Source organism: Papaver somniferum, chromosome 11, assembly GCF_003573695.1.
Source record: "Papaver somniferum cultivar HN1 chromosome 11, ASM357369v1, whole genome shotgun sequence".
NCBI lineage: Eukaryota > Viridiplantae > Streptophyta > Magnoliopsida > Ranunculales > Papaveraceae > Papaver > Papaver somniferum.
The window spans coordinates 45,880,141-45,902,653 of record NC_039368.1 but is presented as its reverse complement, the minus strand read 5'-3'; the positions used below and the strand labels follow the sequence as shown (position 1 = coordinate 45,902,653).

Sequence of the window (22,513 nt, the reverse complement as noted above, 5' to 3'; positions counted from 1 at the left end):
TTCCTATCGTTGTAACGAACAAGCTATTTTGAATTGCATCTCGGGCTATTTTGAGTTATATATCACCGATCGATGAACTTCGCTTGAGTCCAAAAAGATAAATAATAATGAAAAGTGGAAAGAGACTATAAGAAAGGGTTTGTATTGATCGTAAAAGTTAAGAAGGACAAATACAATACTCAGTCTTATATGGACTTGACTTCAACAGAACGGAAAATAAAGAAAACATGATGTGAGGAAAATAACAGACTGTAACAGAAAAATAATTCTGTTATACAGTTGTACAAGGGATGTCATAAACACCAGATATCACTATATTAGTATCTCACATGTTATGGATTGGATTGCCTTATCAGAAAAAATGTAACTGAGCTAACATCCCCCCCTCATACTAATGTCCTGATAAGAGGCATAAGTTTGTCCTTACGAATCCCAAACAGAGAATTTGATAACCCTTTAGTGAACAAATCTGCAATGTGGCTAAGAGTGTGAATGTAAGAGATCTTGAGAAACTAGATTTAACCATATGATGAATCATATGATAATCCACCTCAACGTGCTTGGTTTGTGTATGAAAAATTGGATCTGCAGTGAAACTACTGGCACCTAAATTATTGTAGAGCATTGCTCGATCGAACTCGCAAGTGTTGTTATCTCAAGCTTTTTGTCAAAACTATATCTTGATTTGTAGTCTACAATTAGTTAAGTCTCGGATTAGGATAGAAGTGTGATAGACACATTTTTGTGTCTAATTTGTCTCGATTCTATGTATTGATAGTGCTCATTTTTGTACTTATTATGGTGTTTTATGTGTGTGTAGGTATTTTTGGCCAACAAACATTTTTGGAAAAATCGGCTCGAAAAGTTGCGCGAGGCACCCCCGGAGGACATTTGCTATTCGAACTCTCACCATGGATAACGGGCAACCTAATTACTAAGGGGCATACCTGCATGGCATCTACTATTCGCACCCCCACTCTGGATAGGGGGAGACCACTTTCTTCTCAAAATTCAAAAGAAAAAATTGGCGGAAAAAAAACCAGTTTGCATACCAGAGTTAGGGTTGGATTTCTAGGCTGTTTTAGGGAGATTCAATCACGGGAATTTGTTGGGATAGACGTGATTTAGCATAACAGGCTTGGTATGAGCGCTGGAATGGATTGAATTGGGCTAGAACTCGAGTTGGAGCAAAACAGAGGTGAAGTCACACACGGGTCTCTGCTGGCCTGATTTTTGAAGTTTCAGGGAGATTAAACCGGAGATAATCTTTCCGGAGATAGCTACTTACCTAATAGAGAGTTTGGGATGATTTGGAAAGCTCAGAAACGCGTAAATAAATCGGCAGAGAAGATTATTTCCGTGACTTGCACGAAAAGAAAGAGAGAATTTTTATCGGAATTTTTAGGTTTCTGAGTAGTATAAAAGGTGTGTTTAAGTCCCAGGGAAAAAAAACGAAGTTATTGGAGCAGTCGCAAAGAATTTTGTAACACTACAGATCTGAGAAGATCAAGTTGCAGGAAAACCCGTGTTTCTGCTGTTGCTGCTGAAGAACAAGCGTTGCAAATAAGAACAGCGTCTCAAATTTGTAACTATGCTACAATAACTTCTTTGTAACAGTCAGTCATTCGTTTTGCGTCTCCAACACACCGTTGCAAACATTCAGAGTTATAGTTTTTCATCTTTTAATCAACTTTTGAACCATAAACAAATATTTTGAGAAAGTGATTAATATGAGAAGCTAAATCCCATTGCTGAGGCGACGGAGGAAGCCATTTTTCCAATTATTATGTGGTAAATTCTATTTAATTTAATTTTCGTAATTCTTTTATGATTATTTGCACTGAAGTGAAATCGAATATATGATTCTGATTAAGTGGTTGTTTTCTCAATTGATGGGTCATGCTTAGGTTAAATCTTTTGATGGTTCATGCTTTCGTTACAACTATTGTTTTGAGAATCTACTTATCTAGGCGAAAATATTAGAATCACTTTAAACGTAAAGAGTTGCATAAATATTGACTAGATTAAATCACATAAAAATTGGAGATTGGTGGAATCCAAAGTCTCAGTGCTTTTTATAAACTTGAATACAATTTCTTTTTAAGTTTTCTATTTTAATTTGAGTCTAAAATCGAGTCTACATAATCCGAGTTGAACGAACTTTACTACCACTTAAAAACTACATCAATTTTTGGCGCCGCCGACGCGGATTTGTATTAGGTTTTAGGTTTTAGATTTATTTTATCTCTTTTAGAATTTTTGTTCTCTTTTACGCCTTTGGTATTTTTTGATTCTTTTCAGATTTCGAGCGAAGCTACAAGGAAAGAAAAAGTGTTATAAAAGGAAAGCATCGCCAAAGAAGGAAAGAAAAGAGGAATCCGAAAAGAGTGAAGAAGAATATTTTGTATATAGTTATTTTGGTTTATTTTTAGAAACTGTAAATAGGGTTTTATTTTTTGTAATTTTTCTTTTTATTTTTTGACACTTTTTGGACTTTATTTTTGGACTGGGACATTATTATTTTTAAACCCTACGGAAGGGTTGGTTTAAATAAAAATTGTGTGCAGAGAAGGACGGTGATTACGATATCGCCTCGGCCCCTCGGGTTCGTACATGACATAGGAGTCGTGGCCCGAGTCGACTTCAGCGGTTCTTCGCCCGTCTGGTACGGGAGGTAAGTTTTTCGAAACACCCGTGAATCCCTTGTCAGCGGGTTTACTGTATTCCTTCGTTTGCATATATGATGAGGACTTGAAAACGGCTGCTTTAATTTCCTAGTAAAGGGCAAGGACTGGCCATACAAGATAAGGGTTCGGATTTCATCACCGTTCTCTTCTTGCCCGCCTTAGGAAAACGAAACCAAACGCGAACCAAAGCCTAAAATTTTGACTAGAACGAGATCAATAAGGTAACGAGCTTAATAGGAAAGTCGTTCGAAAAATATTGGTTACTCTTTTGAGCATACTTCGAAGTTCATGATGGTTTCTGTGAGTTGAATGCGTGACTGCGCCGCCTTGTAACCGGTGAGGCCTTGGGTATCAAAGCTCCACTGAGCTTCCCTCGCCTCGATTCAACTTACTTTGACTCAGATTGATTACAGAGGGGTTTGCTCATATTGTAACGAGTTCCTTTTCGAAAGAATAGAAGCTGGTCTAAAAACAATCTAAGTGGAACCATCATGCTTTTTGTTTGCTAGAAAATTAGGTTTGATTTGGTTGAGTCAGCCTTGTTTTGTGATTGCATAGAATCCCAAATATCCCGATAGTGCCAGCAATGGCAACTTTGAAAGCTTTGTTGAACCCAACTAGGACTACTCGTCCTTCTTGTATCAGGTTAGCCGAAACTGAAGCAAATTATGAACTTAGGCCTGGGACCCTACAGATGCTCCAATCTTTTTAGGGAAAGAAAATGAAAACCCATACTTCCATGTTAGGGATTTTGAGGAAATTTGTAGTACCCTAAAGATTAGAGACCTTGATGATGATGCTTTGAAACTTAGGTTATTTCCTTTTTCCCTGAAAGATAAAGCCAAATCGTGGCTATATAGTTTGGCTTCCGGTTCAATAGAAACATATGAACAACTTACATCTGCCTTTTTGAACAAGTTTTTCCCTAGGCACAAAACATCGTCTATTAGGACGCAAATCTGCACATTTTCTCAACAGGAGGGAGAATCGTTATATAGGTATTTGGAAAGGTTCAATGACTTATTAGCCCAATGTCCTCATCATGGTTTAGAAAAGGTTAGGCTAGTTCAAATCCTTTATGAGGGTTTAGATTATTCGAACAACCATGGTTGAGTCTCTATGCACTGGTGGTTTTGAAAACCAAACTGTTGATGCGGCGATGGAATTTTTGAATGAAATCGCCGAAAAGACCCAGCAATGGGAATATTGTAGGGAACCCAAGAGAACAATTCTTCTAGGTAGAGGAAACGTTAATAGGGTAGAAGGAGGCTATGAATCAGATGCCAAAATTGCTGCTATAGCAAAAAGGTTAGAAGCTTTAGAATTGGGTCACACTAGTGGTAGAGTAGAGCCTTTTTGGGAATGCCAGAAAATAAAGAGCAAGCCAATGCTCTCTATAATAACACTAGGTTTGATAACCGTCAGAAGTTTGACCCATATTCAGAAACCTATAATCCTGGTTGGAGAAACCATCCGAACCTTTCATGGTCTAAGGACCAAGGTCAGTTTAGTAATTCTAATGTTCCCCCAGGTTTTGGCTATACTAAGAATACTTCAGGATCAACTCAGTTTCAGAATCAGTCTGATAAGAAAATCTTAAGTCTAGAGGAAACTCTCACCTCGTTTATTCAAAATACTGAAAATATGCGTCAATTGCTTTCACAAAGCATAGAAGCTAGTAATAGGATAGGACAAGAACATAGTCAGGCCATTTCTGAATTGAAAGACCAGGTTAGTCTGATCAATGAGTCTCTAAGAGAAAAAGGTAAGTTCCCTAGTCAACCGATACCCAACCCTAGAGGAGTTAATGAAGTAGGTGCAAAACCATTTAATCAAGTGAATTCTGTCACAACCCTTAGGAGTGGTAAAACGGTAGACAATAAGGTAGCCATGCCTAATAGTGGACATACTGTAGATCCACCTTCTAGTTCCCAAGATGAGCCCCAGAAGGAGCCACTAACTGAAGAAACCGATAAATTTCTAGTGATGCCAATGTGGTTCCCGACAGGTCTCATTTTGTACCCAAACCCCATATCCACAGTTGTTAGCTCCAACAAAGAGAGAGTCGACTTTCAACGAAATACTAGAGATATTTAAGCAGGTAAACATTAACATCCCTTTATTAGAAGCAATTAGGCAAATGCCTGCTTATGCCAAGTTCCTTAAGGACCTTTGTACACGAAAGCGTAAGCTTAATGTCCATAAGAAAGCCTTTTTAGCTGGTCAGGTAAGTTCAATCCTTCTGAACCAAACACCCCTAAGTATAAAGACCCTGGATGCCCCACCATATCTTGTGTGATCGGTAATTATTCAGTAGATAAGGCATTGCTTGACTTAGGAGCTAGTGTGAACTTACTCCCTTATCATGTATACAACCAGCTAGGTCTTGGTAAGTTGAAACCGACTAAAATGACATTGCAATTAGCTGATAGGTCTGTCAAAATACCTCGTGGTGTCATAGAGGATGTTCTGATTGAGGTTGATAAATTTATTTATCCAGTGGATTTCGTTGTTCTAGATACTCAGCCTGTTCAGGATCCTAGTGCTCAAATACCGGTGATTTTAGGTCGCCCATTTTTAGCCACAGCTAACGCTGTCATCAACTGTAGGACCGGACTTATGAACATATCCTTTGGTAATATGACCACTGAACTAAATGTCTTTAATGTTAATAGACAACCTTCCGATGATTTAGAAGAAGTGAATATGATTAGCACTTTAGTTCAGGATCTAACTCAGGATAATTGGGACGACACTTTATTTGGTGATTCCTTAGATGAACTTGATGAGGAAATTCTCTTAAGTCAGTTAGGTGACCAAACTTTTGAACTAGAAGAAGCTCTTGAGTACTTTAAAGACTCTACGGACCCTGAGATTCAAGCCATAGTGCTAGGCCTTACGGAGAGTAGTGTTGACCCTAAGTTTGGGGGTAATGAACTAGAAGAAGCTCTTGAGTATTTTAAAGACTCTGAGGATCCAATTCAAGCAATAGTTAGAGGTTTGTCCGAGAATACTGACTACCCTAAGTTTGGGGGTAGTAATGGTCAATTATCTCCATTAGAAGTCCCTAACTTGGGATTCGAGCCTAGTGTACCTGAGGTATTACTTGAGTCACTTCCGACTCCGCAACCGGATCCTCCTGATATTGTCCAGGAGGAAATTCTAAAGACTTGTTGTTCGAATGAGTCAATTTGTCAAGACACTCATATGAAGCCCAAATGGGCACAACGAAAAACCAGTTGTCTTGCAGGAAACCTGGATGAGGATGTGCATGTCTGTTCATTTTTGATTTGGTGCAGTTGTCTGATAATTGTGGCAATTTTATTTGCTTTTGTTGACCCACGTTGTTTCGACTATTGATATATGATTTGAAAGGTAATTAGCCATTTTGTGGTATTTGACGTCTGGCTGAAAGACTTTAAATTTAGCACTTTTTGGGAGGTAACCCAATCTCATGCAACATGGTAATATCTTTCCTTATCTCTTTTGCTTCAAATGGTAACAGTTTCTCCTTGTTCATGCTTTTAATTTTATCTTTAGAACATTGAGGACAATGTTAGATTTAAGTTTGGGGGTATGGGAGAAACTTTTTAGTTGCAGTATGAATAAATAAACTCCAGAACCTAGAAATTTATGCCTATTGAGGATTGCACTAACTAATCTAAGTGGATGGAAGCATTTTGATCGTAGGAGTTGAGGAACCAATCTGATTAGATGGAAACATCTAGAAGAGTCTATTCATAAAAGCACAGAGCTCAGGTGTTAGAAATAACATGATAGTTTCACCATATCTCATTGAGTCCTTTTCACTTCTATTTTTATTTTATTTTGTTTTTAAACCATGTTTCTCTAAGTGATAGGTGGGGCCCACGATTCAAGTTGTTACCAATGCTAGGGTGAATTAGAGTGATTGAGTTACAAAGAAAAATAATAAAAAAAGACCAGACCAATTAGACCAAACGGATCCAAAAAAAAAAAAAGTTAAAAAAAAAGAAGAAAAAAAATGTTCAGTGAATAAAGTCGACCACTGGTACCCTTGTATATGCCAATTGTGTTGAACTAGAATTAGGATTATCGATCACTGGTTCCCTTGTATATGCCAGTTGTGTTGATATTAGTCATACCAGTATCTCAATCCATTAGGATAGGTTCATTTTGGCGGAGGCCTTCAGACAGATATGGGAAACGCCGTTCACTTAGTAAACATCAAAACCATCTATGTTTTTCTCTATATCCATCTTCTTGATCTATCCATGTGATTAGTTTTGACTCCGGATATTGATGTCCATAGTGCGACTATATGAGTAGAGCTCTGTCACTTTATATGAATTTTAGTATGCTTGAGTGCAAACTCGTGTACAGCAATTGGAATTTCGCATCAGGGTACTTCCTCCTGTAGTCAATAAGTATGCAAACCAAGGAGATTCTTTAGTGCCTTCCAAGGTTCTGCGTAGATAGCTAAGGTATGGAGTAAAGGTTTTGTGGGTATACCTCTTGTAAGCCCTCCGGAGACAATACTCCGCCACTAGGGACACTTAGGGGTTTAAAGGATTATTGCATACGCTAAATGCAATCGACGATGCCTGCGTCAGTGAGTTAGGATTTTATTTTATTTTATTTTATTTTATTTTTGCTCGAGGACTAGCAAATAATAGGTTTGGGGGTATTTGATAGACACATTTTTGTGTCTAATTTGTCTCGATTCTATATATTGATAGTGCTCATTTTTGTACTTATTATGGTGTTTTATGTGTGTGTAGGTATTTTTGGCCAACAAACATTTTTGGAAAAATCGGCTCGAAAAGTTGCGCGGGGCACCCCCGGAGGACATTTTCTATTCGGACTCTCACCATGGATAAGGGGCAACCTAATTACTAAGGGGCATACCTGCATGGCATCTACTATTCGCACCCCCACTCTGGATAGGGGGAGACCACTTTCTTCTCAAAATTCAAAAGAAAAAATTGGCCGAAAAAAAACCAGTTTGCATTCCAGAGTTAGGGTTGGATTTCTAGGTTGTTTTAGGGAGATTCAATCGCGGGAATTTGTTGGGCTGGACGTGATTTAGCATAACAGGCTTGGTATGAGGGCTGGAATGGATTGAATTAGGCTAGAACTCGAGTTGGAGCAAAACATAGGTGAAGTCACACAAGGGTCTTTGCTGGCCTGATTTTTGAAGTTTCAGGGAGATTAAACCGGAGATAATCTTTCCGGAGATAGCTACTTACCTAATAGAGAGTTTGGGATGATTTGGAAAGCTCAGAAACGCGTAAACAAGTCGGCAGAGAAGATTATTTCCGTGACTTGCACGAAAAGAAAGAGAGAATTTTTATCGGAATTTTTTAGGTTTCTGAGTAGTATAAAAGGTGTGTTTAAGTCCCAGGAAAAAAACGAAGTTATTGGAGCAGTCGCAGAGAATTTTGTAACACTACAGATCTGAGAAGATCAAGTTGCAGGAAAACTCGTGTTTCTGCTGCTGCTGCTGAAGAACAAACGTTGCAAATAAGAACAGCGTCTCAAATTTGTAACTCTGCTACAATAACTTCTTTGTAACAGTCATTCATTCGTTTTGCGTCTCCAATACACCGTTGCAAACATTCAGAGTTATAGTTTTTCATCTTTTAATCAACTTTTGAACCATAAACAAATATTTTGAGCAAGTGATTAATATGAGGAGCTAAATCCCATTGCTGAGGCGACGGAGGAAGCCATTTTTCCAATTATTATGTGGTAAATTCTATTTAATTTAATTTTCGTAATTCTTTTATGACTTTTTTCACTGGACTGAAATCGAATATATGATTCTGATTAAGTGGTTGTGTTCTCAATTGATGGGTCATGCTTAGGTTACATCTTTTGATGGTCCATGCTTTCGTTACAACTATTGTTTTGAGAATCTACTTGTCTAGGAGAAAATATTAGAATCACTTTAAACGTAAAGAGTTGCATAAATATTGACTAGCTTAAATCACATAAAAATTGGAGATTGGTGGAATCCAAAGTCTCAGTGATTTTTATAAACTTGAATACTATTTTTTTTTTAAGTTTTCTATTTTAATTTGAGTCTAAAATCGAGTCTACATAATCCGAGTTGAACGAACTTTACTACCACTTAAAAACTACATCAAAGTGCAGTTGAGAAATGGACATCACGGCAGTCATCATTGCATTCTACCGTTTGAAGGCGAAGATAAACCGAAGCTTTTGGATAACTTCTTCAACAAAAGGTAAGTGAAGACTGAACCACCTATTTCTCGAGTCATATTCACCTTTCTATATATGAGACGTTGTCGCATAACTAATTAGACTACCATAAGCATATCGAGTTAAGTTTATCTTGTAATTAGTCCTCGAAATATGAATATGACTAAGCTTAATGAAAATTTCATACTTGATAAATTTCGGTTAAGAACAATTTATTTTTCACAATCAAAATCATGATTCAATAATTATCATTCAAAAATAGCCTGGAACAGTGATATGTATCATTCACGTTACTTGGGAATGTTTCGAATTGACTTAGAGATAAATATAAAACTACTCTAGATTTATATATAAGACATTATACATACCAGTCTTATAAACTGGGAAAACTGTTACAAGTCTGAATACGTAGTACATGTACTCAGTACACATAACGGAATAGCTATATGTCGACAGAAGACTTTTGGTATGCATGCCTGTATGCACACTTTAAAAATTATGTGAACTCGTGAACCCGGATCGGTACGCCAACCAGTACGCGTACTAGAAAAGAATTGTTGGTCCCGGAACCGGTTTGGTATCCATATCGGTACACGTACCGGCAAAGTTATGTGAACTCTGAAACTAGCCTTAAGGTATCCATACCAGTACACGTACCGGAAAAGTTCTGTGAACTCCGGAACTCGGTCATGTCATAAGGTATACATACCGGTACATGTACTTTGACTTAATTATTCACGAACAGGTTAATTATTTGTACCTTGTACATCTACTTACCATGTCGATTAAATTCATATGCACATAAAGTATTTCTCCTAGATAATTAGCATTTGAATAATCTCTAGAAATACCATAGACATATTTGATCACATGATTGTGACTCGAATTAAATCTTAAGTGTTATATGAAAATTCTCAATCTTATAGTTCATGGATAGTTTCACTAACCATTCATGATCGTGTTCTATGTACACAGTTCGGTTATGGTTCATTCTAACCAGAGTGTATATCTTGTTATGTAAATCAGATTCAAAGATTCATCTAATGGTGGATATTGTTTGCTTGGTTCTAAAGTTATCTTAGCTTAAACCTAAAGCAACCTACTTTCAATGTCTATAAAAGGGGAACCTCAAACAACTGGGATCTTTGAATCCCGACACTATTTTTTGGTGTGTCCTAGTTGTTACTAGAGTCGTCCTCTCCAGAAAACCTTTTAGGGTTTAGCGACTATAAATACTTCATAGGGATTCGTGAAGCCAGGTCCAGCTATTGTTTATTTGATAGATATTGCTTGAGATGCTCACTTGAACAAGATATATATCAATCTTCAAAGTTCTCTTCCTCTCAGGCTTTGTTGATTCCATAAGTTTAATACTTGTGAGGTGAATAATAATCTAGGCTGCATTTCGGGTTGCATAAGTTTGAATTTTGAGGTTAGTTTGACTTTGTCTATTGCTATCAATTTCCAATCACCTTGATCTACGATCGAAAAGGAAATCACACATATAGGCTTATCTATTGGAGGCATATTGGTTTAAAGTTTTCCATTGAGTTGAAGCAACTCTTAGGATGTAAAGGACATCATCTAAGGGAATCAATTGCGCGGAGTCTTGCTGAGATTCAAAAGGCATAAGGAGCGGGACTGTAATTGAATTTCTGTGAGGGTTTAATTCGGTCTCAACTACATTTCAGTGCGAAGTTAATTGGTAGTAGGCTAGTGTCTGTAGCGGCTTAATACAGTTTGGTATTCAATCTGGACTAGGTTCCGGGTTTTTTTTTTCGTTTGTGGTTTCATCGTTAACAAAATTTCTGGTGTCTGTGTTATTTCTTTTTCCGCATTATATTGTTTATCTTTATAATTGAAATATCACAGGTTGTGCGTTAATCAATCAAAATAGATATATCCATCCTTGTTTTTTGTATACGAATTGATTGATACTTGGAGATTGATCTTTGGAATAACCCAATTACTCTCACGCAAATCAAGTTCACGGACTTGTCTCTGTAAACTTTCTAATTGTGAGAGAAAGAGATATAACTCTGAATATTCTTCCTTGATTAAGATTCATTAAGTTGAACTCTCGGAATTATATTTAAGTTTGTCCATACAAGTTTCCTAAGAAAAAATTGGTGGTGTATTTTGGTACCCATGCGTTTTCAATTGTCAAAGAAAAGTTTGCAGGGAAGACACGGTCTGGCAGATAACTTCAGCATTTGCAACCATAAGACAACCATAAAATTTCAGCATTTTCAAGTCCCATGTACTCAGCTTATGTAGAGGATCTAGAGATAGTGTGTTGCTTTTTAGACGACCAGGAAACAAGATTACCGCCAACAAAAACACGATAACAAGAAGTAGACTTTCTGGTATCAAGGCAACCAACCCAATCATTGTCACAATAAGCTACAACTTCAGAGCAATTTCCACTACCAATAGTTATTCCCTGACCAAGAGTCCCTTTTAAGTATCTGAGAATTCTTTTTGCAAGTTGAAGATGAATGTTTGTTGGGTAGTGCATAAACTAACAGACATAATTGATTGCATAACTAATAGCAGGCCTAGTAAGAGTCAATATTGTAAGCCATCAACCAAACTTCTAAAGGGAGAAGCATCTTTCAAAACTTTACCAGCATAAGCAGAGACTCTCTGACCAGAAGCTACTGGAGTTTTGCAAGGTTTACAACCAAGCATTTCTAAAGAACACTTGTTATGAGTTAGAAGCAATTTAGTAGAAGAAGAGTCAAAATGAGCTTCAAATCCCAAGAATTAATGTAAAGAACCAAGGTATTTCATGGAAAATTCAGTCTTGACACAAGAGATGAAATAAGTAAGTAACGGATCAGAGGTACCCACAAGAATAATATCATCAACATACACCAAAAGAATCATTTTGTCAGATGTTTTATGAAAAATGAACATAGAAGCATCACAACCAGAGTTGGAGAAACCATATTTGAGTATATATCCACTAAAACTTTCAAACCAGGTTCTTGGATCTTGCTTAAGTCCATATAGAGATTTTTGAAGATGACAAACATGAGTAGGGTGTTCAGGATCAAAAAAACCATGAGGTTGTTCCATATAGACATTTTCCGTTAGTTGGCCATGAAGAAAAGCATTGCTAACATAAAGTTGTCTAATACACCAATTATTAGACAAAGCAAGACTTAAAACACATCTGATTGTTGTGGCCTTAACTACAGGGCTAAATGTTTCTTTAAAATCAATACCATATACTTGATGAAATCCTTAAGAAACTAGCCTAACTTTATATCTCTCAACTGTACCATATGGCTTTAACTTTGTTTTGTACACCCACTTACAACCTAAGACATTCATAAATGGATGATAAGGCATATGTATGAAAGTATTATTATCATGAAGGGCGGTATGTTGATTTTTAATGGCTTGAATCCAAACAGGATACTTGATGGCTTCTTTATAAGATTTTGGTTCAGTTAAAGGTGCAAGTAAAGTAACGAGAGAAGTCAGTACATGATGTTTGAGAAGACTGTTAGCAACAAAATATTTAGATAAAGACTTGGGAACATGAATACCTGATTTGGATCTTGTATGCATTCTAGAATTAGGCTATGTGGAAGTAGAAGAAGTAGAAACGGAAGCAGACTCAACTGGAACAGTAAGAAATCATAGTTGTGGTATTGATATCTGGCAAAATAACCTCTGATGGAGTATCAACCGAAGTACTGATGGAAGAAGGAATAACTGAAGTATTAGAAGTGGTAGCATAGATACACTTATAGAGTCCGGGGACAGAGTTGATGAAGTAACTGATGGACTGGAAAAACGAAACTTAGCTTCATCAAATACCACATGAGTGGTGATATAAATCCCTGTGAGTCTGTAAGTCCATACATCTATATCCTTTATGATTGTATCCAAGAAAAACACAAACAGTTGATGTAGGACTAAGTTTATCCTTCCTATAGGGAACCAAATTAGGATAACACAAGCAACCATAAACTCTGAGAAGAGAATAATCTGGTTTGGAATGATAAAGAGATTCATATGGTGTCTTGTAGTCAATAAGCTTACTTGGAAGTCTGTTTATGAGAAATATAGCAGATAGAAAGGAGTCAAACCAAAATTTCTTTGGGAGTGAAGCAATGATAAAGTATTTCCCATTTCAGTGACATGTCTGTGTTTTCGTTCTGCAGAGCCATTTTGCTGATATAAATTTGGACAAGATATTCTCAAACTAATTCCACAAGAGTCAATATATTCTCTAAAACATCCTTTGGTTAGTTCAAGTGCTCCATCATATTAAAAATATTTAATCTTGACATCAAATAGGTTCACAACAAGAGACTTGAATAATTTGAAACATTGAATACTATCAGATTTATTTTTCGAAAGACATATCCAGGAAAATTTAGTACAATCATCCACAAAGAGAATATAGTACCTATAACCTAGATGAGACTGCACAGGAGCAGGTCCCCAAATATCACAATGAACCAACAAAAGTGGAGTACTAGTTACAGAACCAGTGACATGAAAAGGTAAGCATTTGTTTTTACCTAACTGACAAGAGCTGCAAATAGAGTTATCAGTCTTGGTGGAGAGCTGGATAACAACATTTTCATTAAGCTTGTGAAGAATCTTCTTAGCAGGATGACCCAATCTGGAATGCCAAATAGTTGATGATGCCACAAGAGAGGTGAAAGCATCATGAGTAGAAGGTGGGCATGACATTATTGGATACATGTCATTTTGCATTTTTCCTCTAGCCAGAATAAGATTGCTCCTCAGTGACTTTATTTGATATCCCCGTGGATACAAAAGAAACACACAATGATTATCTTGAGTAAATTTAGCAACATAAATTAAGTTATGTTTGAAATAGGGAACATAAAGAACATTTTTTGCAAGTCAAACTGACTAGAAGGAGTAGATAAAGTAGAAAAACCTATGAGTGAAATGGGGAGTAACTTACCATATCCCACCATCACCTGAGCTTCACTAGTGTGAGCAGAAGTATTATGTGATGTGGTAGAATCATTAGTCATGTGACTAGATGCACCAGAGCCAAGAATCCACACAGGACCAGAAGTACTTTGACTCCAAAAACCTCCAGATTCATAAGCAATTTCAGATGGAAAGTGAAAATTGTAGTCAAATTCATTTAAAAACCAAGAAGAAGAACCAGTTGAACTTCCTGCGTTGAGATCAAGACCAACAAAATCTTTTTGCAAAGGAGCAGCACTATTCTTGGAGGCAACATTATTGTTGAAATCTTCATCGACTAGCAAAGTATCCTAACTTATTGCATATTTGACAAGGAATGGAGTTGGCATACACAAGCTCTTTTTGTGTATGAATTAATTAGATTCAACTTTCCTAAAACTATGATTAAAAGAAGAAAAATCGTGAGCAGCTTGAGAGCTATTAGGAATTTGAAAATGAAGAGGGATAAGATGATGTAGGTTTCTTGACGTTAAACACTTAGTTTGTTGGATCAGAAACAAGAGAGGAGAAGGAATCAGTGTCTTGTTCTTTAAGAAATTGATCATGACTAAGAAGACGAGATCTTAACTCGGAAAATGGGAGAGGAGGTTCACGATGTTGCACACTAACAACAAAAAGAATGTAATCTTTACCGATACCCATAAAGCATACATTACCAGATCGACATTCGAAACTGGTTCTCCAATTTTTAGCCAAAGAGTCTGCAATTGACTTTAGTTAATGTAGAAATTCACAGATTGTAGAAGAACCCTTCTTAATTGCATATAGTTGAGATCTTAAATAGACTTCCTAGCAACAAATTGTTCAATGAACATTTTTTCAAGATTTAACCACTTTTCTCTGGCAGTTTTCCGTCCAAGCAGTTCCGACGAAAGAAATTTGTCCATGGTAGCATTGACACAAGAACCGACAAATTTATCCATTTGTAACCAACCAAGAAAGACTGGATTTGGAACAGCAACATTGTTGATGATTATAATGGGAGCTTCTTGAGGAATAGAACCATCAATAAAACCTTTAAGGATTCGTACATATCAAGATCGATAAAAGTTGATCTTCCCACACCAAATAGTTAGATCCATCAAGTTTAGCAGAAACAAAATTTGCGATATTCTGAAAAGGAAGAATGAATCTACTCTGAAGAGCAAAAGGATTGTAAAACTGTTGTTGTTGTCGTTATGGAAACGGAAAAGGTGGAGGTTGTGGATATTGTTGTTGTTGATGTTGTGGTTGTCGAAATTTTTATTGTGGTGATAGTGTGTGATGAGGGAGTGATATAGGTGTATGTTGTAACTGAGGTTGTTGTCGTGGTGAAGGTAGAGAAGAAGAAGGTGGTGGATTTGATGGTGGTGGTTATTGTTGAGAGGATAAAGAAGTTGTTTGTTCTCTGTGAGGTAATGGTGGAAATAGATTTTGGTTGTTAATGTTGAGATTGTTGTGAACGACGGAAGAAGAAACCTGTTGATTTTGTATTGTTCTTACCATTTTGAGATGATGAAAGTCACAAGTTTATGGCAGTTTGTAGGTAATAGGATCGAAGGAAGTCAAACTCCCCTTTGGTGTTTGATACCATGTAACACGGGTTTGTTTTGAATGTAAAAGTTAAGAAGGATAATTACCGGACTCAGTCTTATATAGACTTGACTTCAACAGAACGGAAAATAAAGAAAACAGGAGGTGATAGAAAATAAATTGCCACATCAGCAATGTATAACTGAGCTAACAGAGACAAAAGTGTGAATTCGTGCACACTCCTTAACTAGTGTATATTTCACATTTCAATCTCCATCCTTGATTTAATTTAGAGAGTTATGTAACGAGGATCATGATTCTAAACATAAAGGGTAATGGGGCCATCAATTAAATAATCAGCCAATCAAAAGAATATGTGAAATATACAGTATTTAGAGGAGTGTGAACAGATTTAGACTCGACAAAAAGTCTGTCCATGTATACCTCCTGAAGTTTTAAGAACTATTCTTTTTTTCTTCTTTGCTGAGAAAACATCCTAACATTAACACATAAGGGAATTACAAACATTCGACAAGGGTTCCTTCCTTGCAAGACTATCCAAAAAAGAAACTTTAATAACTATTCTACCCTGGTTCATCTCCAAGCAACAGTCCAACGGAACCAGAGTATAAACAAGTTGAACTCCATTTTAGCAATTCAGCAGAAAGAACACAGTTACACAAATAACGAGTCTTGCCAGTTTCAATTAACACCAAGGGGTTCCATTGAGGACTTCGGGAAAATGAGCTTCCATTTGATCAACAACAAACTTAAAGGGATGAAAGAAGATGTAGAGAGGTAAAATTCATTGCTTTGAACACAAACAGTATGTACATGAATTACCACCCAGATGGAATAGTACGTAAGAGCTTATCTCTTTGTCGACAATAACCTTCCCCCTATTTCCATGAAAAGAACAATTTAATATTGCTCCTTAACGGCAGTAATTTTATGTTTCAATGCAAACAAAAACGATAAACACCAGATAACAACAGCAGCAGAAAAGACATTTCGAGCTCATGAATTATCTGGTTCACCTGATGATCTCTGTGTAGAAATTGTCTCATTATTCCAAGCACCCGAACCAGGTTTGCGCTCCCCTCGCTTTCTCTTATTCTTAGGAACATTGACTTCGGCGCACAAGGAAAACGTCATATCTATCTCTTCCTTGATCACAACTTTCTTCTCCTCAACAGGTATTTCAGGTTTAGGGACTAGATCAGAAGAAAGGGTGGTGATGATGTTCCTCTCCTCTTCTATTTCTTTTTTCACCTTCACAGGTGCAGTATCACTAACCTTTTCTATTAAATCAAGTCCTTTCCCAGCTGCTCTACGATTACCTATCAGGATATCATCCATCATCTGCAAACACAGTAAACAAAAAGCTCGAGTTTAAGTTACAGTGTATAAAAAATACATCAGTGTTGTTGATAAAAAAAAATGATATTAAAAACTACAAACACAACTTTTTTTTTCAGATATCGGTCTGCGTTCAGGATTATATCAAAAACTCATTGACAATACTAAAAGATGTGGGTTTGTTTCGATCATTGTTTTCCAGATCACTTGCTATTTAAAAACAGAAAGCACACCTCATCGCAGACCAAACCACCTAATATACTAGAGAAAAGGCTTACATTTATACTTGAAGCTCCAACCTGAGGCTGATCAACAGGGTTTCCCACAGCAGATAACCATCCCACAGGGTTCTGAACTACGTTGGGAAGAGTCTCCTCCACATAACTTGAAACTGCACTCTCTGGAATGACAAGATTGCCTATTTCAAACTCTGATGTATGTCCTGGAGGAGTATATAGTGCTCCAATTGGCATGGCGTCCCCATGACCAGGAGAGAACGTAGGGCTTCGAGCCGAACTGGACGGCAGGTCACTTGACGCAAATATGCTCAAATTTTCCATTGAGGAAAACTTCCCAGCATGTTCCATAAGGAGAGTGTCAACCACAGTCTTTAACCTCTTGGCTTTTGATTGTGCCATTTCAATATTCCAAAGGATCTGCTCTATAGAATTATCACCGTCTTTACACTCAAACGAGGACAACTCATAATGGCCATCAGGTTCTTCATTGCCGTTAACATCTGCCATCACTGCCCCAAGAATAATTGAAGTAAGCAGTGAAACAAAGATTTTGCAATTACTTGGTCTGACATAGAAAACATCTATTGCAATTTCATAGAGAACAAAATTTAAAAGTTTCTAGACATTGGAATCTAAAAAAGAAATTTTATACTACAATGGAAGGCTGACGAGCAGCAATATACATTCATATCTATAGTGTGCTAGTAGGGATTTTTACAAGAAACGGAACAACAAGGGAATGACCTTACAAGTCTAAGGTATGCTTAATAGAAGATATGGAACCCTTAATACAGCTAAGAAAGGGAAAGTGTCTAGGTGAGAGAATTGAAAATCAATGCAAAATGAGTACTGCCTGTGCACGTGACTAATAAACCTCTGAACAACAGTTACAACAAGATCAGATCGAAAATAAGAAAACATGAAATTTGATGTGATGAAGGGCATAAATAATTTCTTACCAGGATTACCACAGTCCTCATCAGCTGATGCACCATCCGCATCTGATTTCTTCTCTACAAAAAACAAAAACATATGAACAGTTACGACTTTGTTTATACATACAAAAGAAAATCTGGTCTAAAAAAATGCACGTGTATTGTACCATAATGCGAGAACAGATTGTGCGAGGACATATACGAAGTTATATCGGTCGTGTCTTCAACTTTCTTTCTTTTCCTCCTCTTCATGGCTTTTCTTTTGTAGATTTGTCTGCAAAATGGCAACGTTCTTCCACAACCTTCTGATGCGAACTGCCCTAGCTCCAATTGCTTAACTCTCAAACATTCCGCAAGTTCTGTATTGTACTTGGCTGCCTGCGACCGAAATTCCTTCATCCTCAGCTCTACCCATTTGCAACGCCACATTAAAGGCCGTATATAGCTCCTCCACTGATCTGTCAACCTCTTCTTCCTGAAGATTATGACTTAGATTACTCAATTTCTTGAGACACTGACTGTCTTACTAAATACTATCAAATATGAATTCCTTAATTTAAAGAGAATAACCAACTCCAAACAATGTTGTTGGTCTTATCTTTTCCCTTTTATGTAGGGAAAAAGGTCCTTCTTGAACAATTATATAGAGTTAAACTACATAATCTAAATTTCTTGATACAATTTGTGTAGGCATAAAACAAACTTTCTTTTTTTACAAATCAGCCTTTGCCAATTTGAATGCAGAGACTAGATTTCCCTGGGTGTATCTAGTTCGCGAAAATCAGCAAACAACAATAAAATATATACTAGCTTTTCCATGTGAACATTTTGATCATAATTAGAAGAAAGGATATCAAAAGCTATGTTTTCCTCGCTGAAGAAAACTCAGACCAGAGAACTTCTGGCCGAACCAAAACACCAACAGTAAGAAGCCAAAAGTACCTCATTGAAAATAAACTGCCAAATCCATCAAACCCCAGCACATTGTCGCCACAGAATTCAGACTCAACTTCAGGATCACTCACTCTAGAACTATCACCATTTAATGAAACAGTGTCCCCAAAAGAGCTTGAATATTCAGTTGCATCTGGATTGTCATCTTCCTGCAACCTAATATCACTATTATTTGTACATTCCACAACTTCAACCTCAGAATTTTCATTTGTATCTTGCATCATAGGTTGTGGATCGAGCAGTGTATCCATGTCAAAGTTAGTATCCTCACAATTATTTGTACACCTTAAACTCCCATCATCTTGGTTTAATGGAGCCTTCAAACTGACATCCAATTTGCTATCTTGGTTAATTAACATTGGTGATGGAACCATTTTCAAAGTTTTCCCAATATTGTTAAGCCTTAACCCCAGTTTTCCACAGGCCTAAGACCCAACTTCCCCCTCAATATTAAATCACCTGCAACAATTAATTTCAAGTTAAACCTACTCTATCAAAAATTTCAATTGCTTAAATTTCTTACAAATAAACAAAAATTTAGCCGCTCATTTCAATCAACAGGTTTTTGGTAACTCCTAAAACCTAAAATCAAGTGTTTCTGAACACCCACAAATCATTGAATGAGAAAAATTGAAAATACTTAGAAACGAACTCAATCAAAATAAAAAAAAAGGAAGTAGTGATAATACCTTTAGGTCTCTTCTTGCGATTTTCTACACGAAAGAAGAAACAAGACATAAAGAAGATTAAAACCCTAGGAAAAAAAAAAGAAGAGAAACAATATAAATGTATCCAATCCCCAAAATCAAAACGAAAAATTTACAGTGAGCAAGAAAGAAAAACTGAAGTAGAAGAGCAAGAACTCAACAGACTGAGTGAGTGACCGAATGAACAGACTTTTCTAGGGTTTCTTTTCTCCTTCAGTCTATCGGCGTTTTTTTCTCGCCTAAATTTTTTACCTTTCGTTTCACGAAATAAAGAGAATGGAAATATCGGGTGACCGACTTAAGTCAAAATGAAACCCGACCCGAAGAGAACCGTTGATTTGGACTTCCCCATAAAAGCCATTATAATTACATAATCACCCTCTGAGTCTCTGATCTTACTTTACCAATTTCTTGTTCTGGCACTAAAACATTTGGGGAATTTTTGAGAACTCCACAGAAACCCCTCTTTCATTTAATCTTTCCTGCAGAAATCAAACAGGTTCCTCAGAGAGATAGAGAGAGAGTTTGGAGATGGTGAAAGCATACACACAAGAACATGTATACAAGCATCCATGGGAAAGGGTAACATCAGCAGCATGGAGGAAATTTACAGATCCAGAAAACAAGAGAATCTTACCACATATACTTGAAGTTGATACATTGAATAGGAAACTTGATTCAGAAGCTGGGAAGTTTTATACAACAAGGGCGATAACAGTTCATGCCCCAGGACCATGGTTTATTAGAAAAATTCTAGGTCAAGATATTTGTCATTGTGTTGAATCAACTGTTGTTGATGCTAAATTAAAGACTATGCAACTTACTACTACTAATGTTAGTTTGAAGAAATTCTTAGAAGTTGAAGAGAAGACTGTTTATGAACCTCATCCTGATAATCCATTGTGGACTCTTGCTAAACAGCGAACTAGTATTAAGATTAAGCCATTTTCAGCTTTAGCTTCAATGGCTGAAAAGGTTGAACAAAAATGTGCTGACAAGTTTTTGCAGAACAGTGTTAAAGGAAGAGAAGTTATGGAGAGGATTTGTAAGTATCTTGAATCTGAAAAGTCACCTGGGATTTCTCTTTAATCTGTGAGTTTACCTTCTTTTTGGTATCCCTAATCTTTCACTTTTAGGGGTTTTTTGTTGTTCGATTTTAGTAGAATTTTGGGTGTAATGATTTGGTGTAATTACATGATCCTCTCAATTGTAGAGGGTTTAACTTAAGAATTAGACTTTTTTTTCTCATGCTAATGATATTTAGTTTTGAAATTTTGGGTTTCATGCTCTATTGAATATGATCTGAATCCATTGATATTTCCTGACAACTCTTAAGCTGGTCACACTCTTAAGATTGTCAAAATATTTGTTATGTGGTAATGATGACCTGTTCATGAGGTTTAAATTCTCATATCGTTTGATGACTGCATATGCTTGTATTAGAGAATTAAACTCAGAACTGTACATTGTTAGGTGGACTGGATTTAGTATAGAATTTGTGGAGTTGGGATTTCAAAAGACGCTTCTTTCTTTCTCCTAATAGTTAAGCCTATGTGAAACCAACAACGAAACTCTTGAGACAAGAAGAAGCAATTACGAGAAAAAAATATGTGTTGAGCACTTCAATAAGTGATTAAAAAAACTGGATTAGGAGTCTTCAGACTGGGGTTTTGGCAAGTACAAAGGTGTCGACTGGACTAGCTTAAGTAGTTATAGTTATATAATACTGACCCTTGGATTGTTTTTGGTGATACAGCTAGTCTGGTGGAAATAAGTGTACCTGCAAAAATTCTAGATCTTAGGAGTCCCAAATCCAGTATTAGTGCCACCTATTTTAGTGTTCAACACTCTTTCTCGGAATTACTTTTTCTGTAGTTGGATGCGAAGCACTTAATTACCGTAGCTAGTTAAATTGGTTTTAAAACAAGTTAACTATAAGAGAGAATTTCGCATATGAATCCAGGTCTGATAAGTCCGTTCTGGTGGATTAATTGGTAGATCCTTGCTACAAGTTTCAGTGAGATAGAGGACTTCTGTTGTGAGAGTTGATCAAATCATTGGATTTATATCATGGATAGTAGAGGAATGAATAATAAACCACTCATCTGGTGGTCTAACACATGGTTGAGATCAAATATAGGACACAAAGCCAATTTTCATTTGATTCTTGATGTTTAAATGTTTCTGAATGACTGTTGTGAATGATGGTATATCCATATAAAGTTCCAGGTTTTACAGGATATCTGTTAGGTTGGAATTAGGATTCTTTTTTTGGTTAAATGATGACAGTACATTGCGGAAAACAAGAGAAGTAAAACTTTCTGAAGTTAGTATATGGTGTTCTCTTTTTGTTGTTATCAAACTCTTATGTCATTGACCTACTAATGGAACATATGAAGGAATCGACTGCCATGGTATTAATTGTAAAATAGATATTATTATTTTGTTGGTGAAACAAATATTATGGTTTATGGCTTTCTTCGTATGGATCGGGAAGATTTAAGAAAAATTGGCTGCTTATAAGTTATAATCCTGACAAGTTAGTGTCACTTGAGGTCTAAATATTGATGGATGGATGGAATGATATTGCATATAAACAGGCCATAACATTATGCTGCTGTGTTGTTGTTGTTTTGTTTTAGAAAAGATGTTTGTTTTTGTTACTCCTGTTATGCATGTTGGTGTTAATGGTGTTAAAATTCTGCTTGTTGATGGATGGATGGAAGGATATTGCATATAAATAGGCCATAAAATTGTGCTGCTGCGTTGTTAATTTGTTTTTCAAAAGATTTTTTCTTTTTTGTCACTCCAGTTATGCATGTTTGGGATTTCTTTGTGCATCTGAATTGTACAAAATCACTCACGAACTTCATAAAAGTCATTATTGAGCAGATTTTTCATGTTGTTTCGCACTACCATTGTTGATT

General features: G+C 36.5%; 2 protein-coding genes across 5 annotated transcripts; one reads left to right on the top strand and one right to left on the bottom strand.

The window, feature by feature from the left end:
• Positions 1 to 15,876: 15,876 nt before the first annotated feature.
• Positions 15,877 to 19,838, bottom strand: LOC113321751. Of its 4 annotated transcripts, none has more exons than XM_026569662.1 (8): positions 19,703 to 19,832; positions 19,569 to 19,592; positions 18,868 to 19,338; positions 18,093 to 18,400; positions 17,950 to 18,003; positions 17,030 to 17,499; positions 16,430 to 16,754; positions 15,877 to 16,291 (listed from the first exon to the last, which is right to left on the bottom strand). In XM_026569662.1, the coding sequence occupies exons 3-8, from the start codon at positions 19,251 to 19,253 to the stop codon at positions 16,263 to 16,265; spliced, it is 1,572 nt and encodes a 523-aa protein (XP_026425447.1). In that variant the 5' UTR covers positions 19,254 to 19,338; positions 19,569 to 19,592; positions 19,703 to 19,832; the 3' UTR covers positions 15,877 to 16,262. The 4 variants fall into 4 exon arrangements, with proteins under 4 accessions (XP_026425447.1, XP_026425446.1, XP_026425448.1 ...); XM_026569661.1 differs by having other exon boundaries at positions 19,569 to 19,633; positions 19,748 to 19,828; XM_026569663.1 differs by having other exon boundaries at positions 19,748 to 19,820.
• A 151-nt stretch (positions 19,839 to 19,989) lies between these two features.
• Positions 19,990 to 20,861, top strand: LOC113321752 (protein slowmo homolog). Its single transcript, XM_026569664.1, has one exon. It carries the CDS (start codon positions 20,118 to 20,120, stop codon positions 20,673 to 20,675), a length of 558 nt encoding a protein of 185 aa, XP_026425449.1. The 5' UTR covers positions 19,990 to 20,117; the 3' UTR covers positions 20,676 to 20,861.
• Positions 20,862 to 22,513: the final 1,652 nt, after the last annotated feature.

Excerpts from the sequence above, each read along its gene's own strand:
- LOC113321751 (XM_026569660.1), bottom strand. The coding sequence starts at position 19,253 with ATGGTTCCATCACCAATGTTAATTAACCAAGATAGCAAATTGGATGTC. Across the intron at positions 18,004-18,092 it reads CAATCTGTTCTCGCATTATG|AGAAGAAATCAGATGCGGAT; the intron begins GTACAATACACG and ends TGTTTTTTGTAG. Across the intron at positions 16,755-17,029 it reads TTGGAGCTTCAAGTATAAAT|ATGATGGATGATATCCTGAT; the intron begins GTAAGCCTTTTC and ends CTGTGTTTGCAG.
- LOC113321752 (XM_026569664.1), top strand. The coding sequence starts at position 20,118 with ATGGTGAAAGCATACACACAAGAACATGTATACAAGCATCCATGGGAA.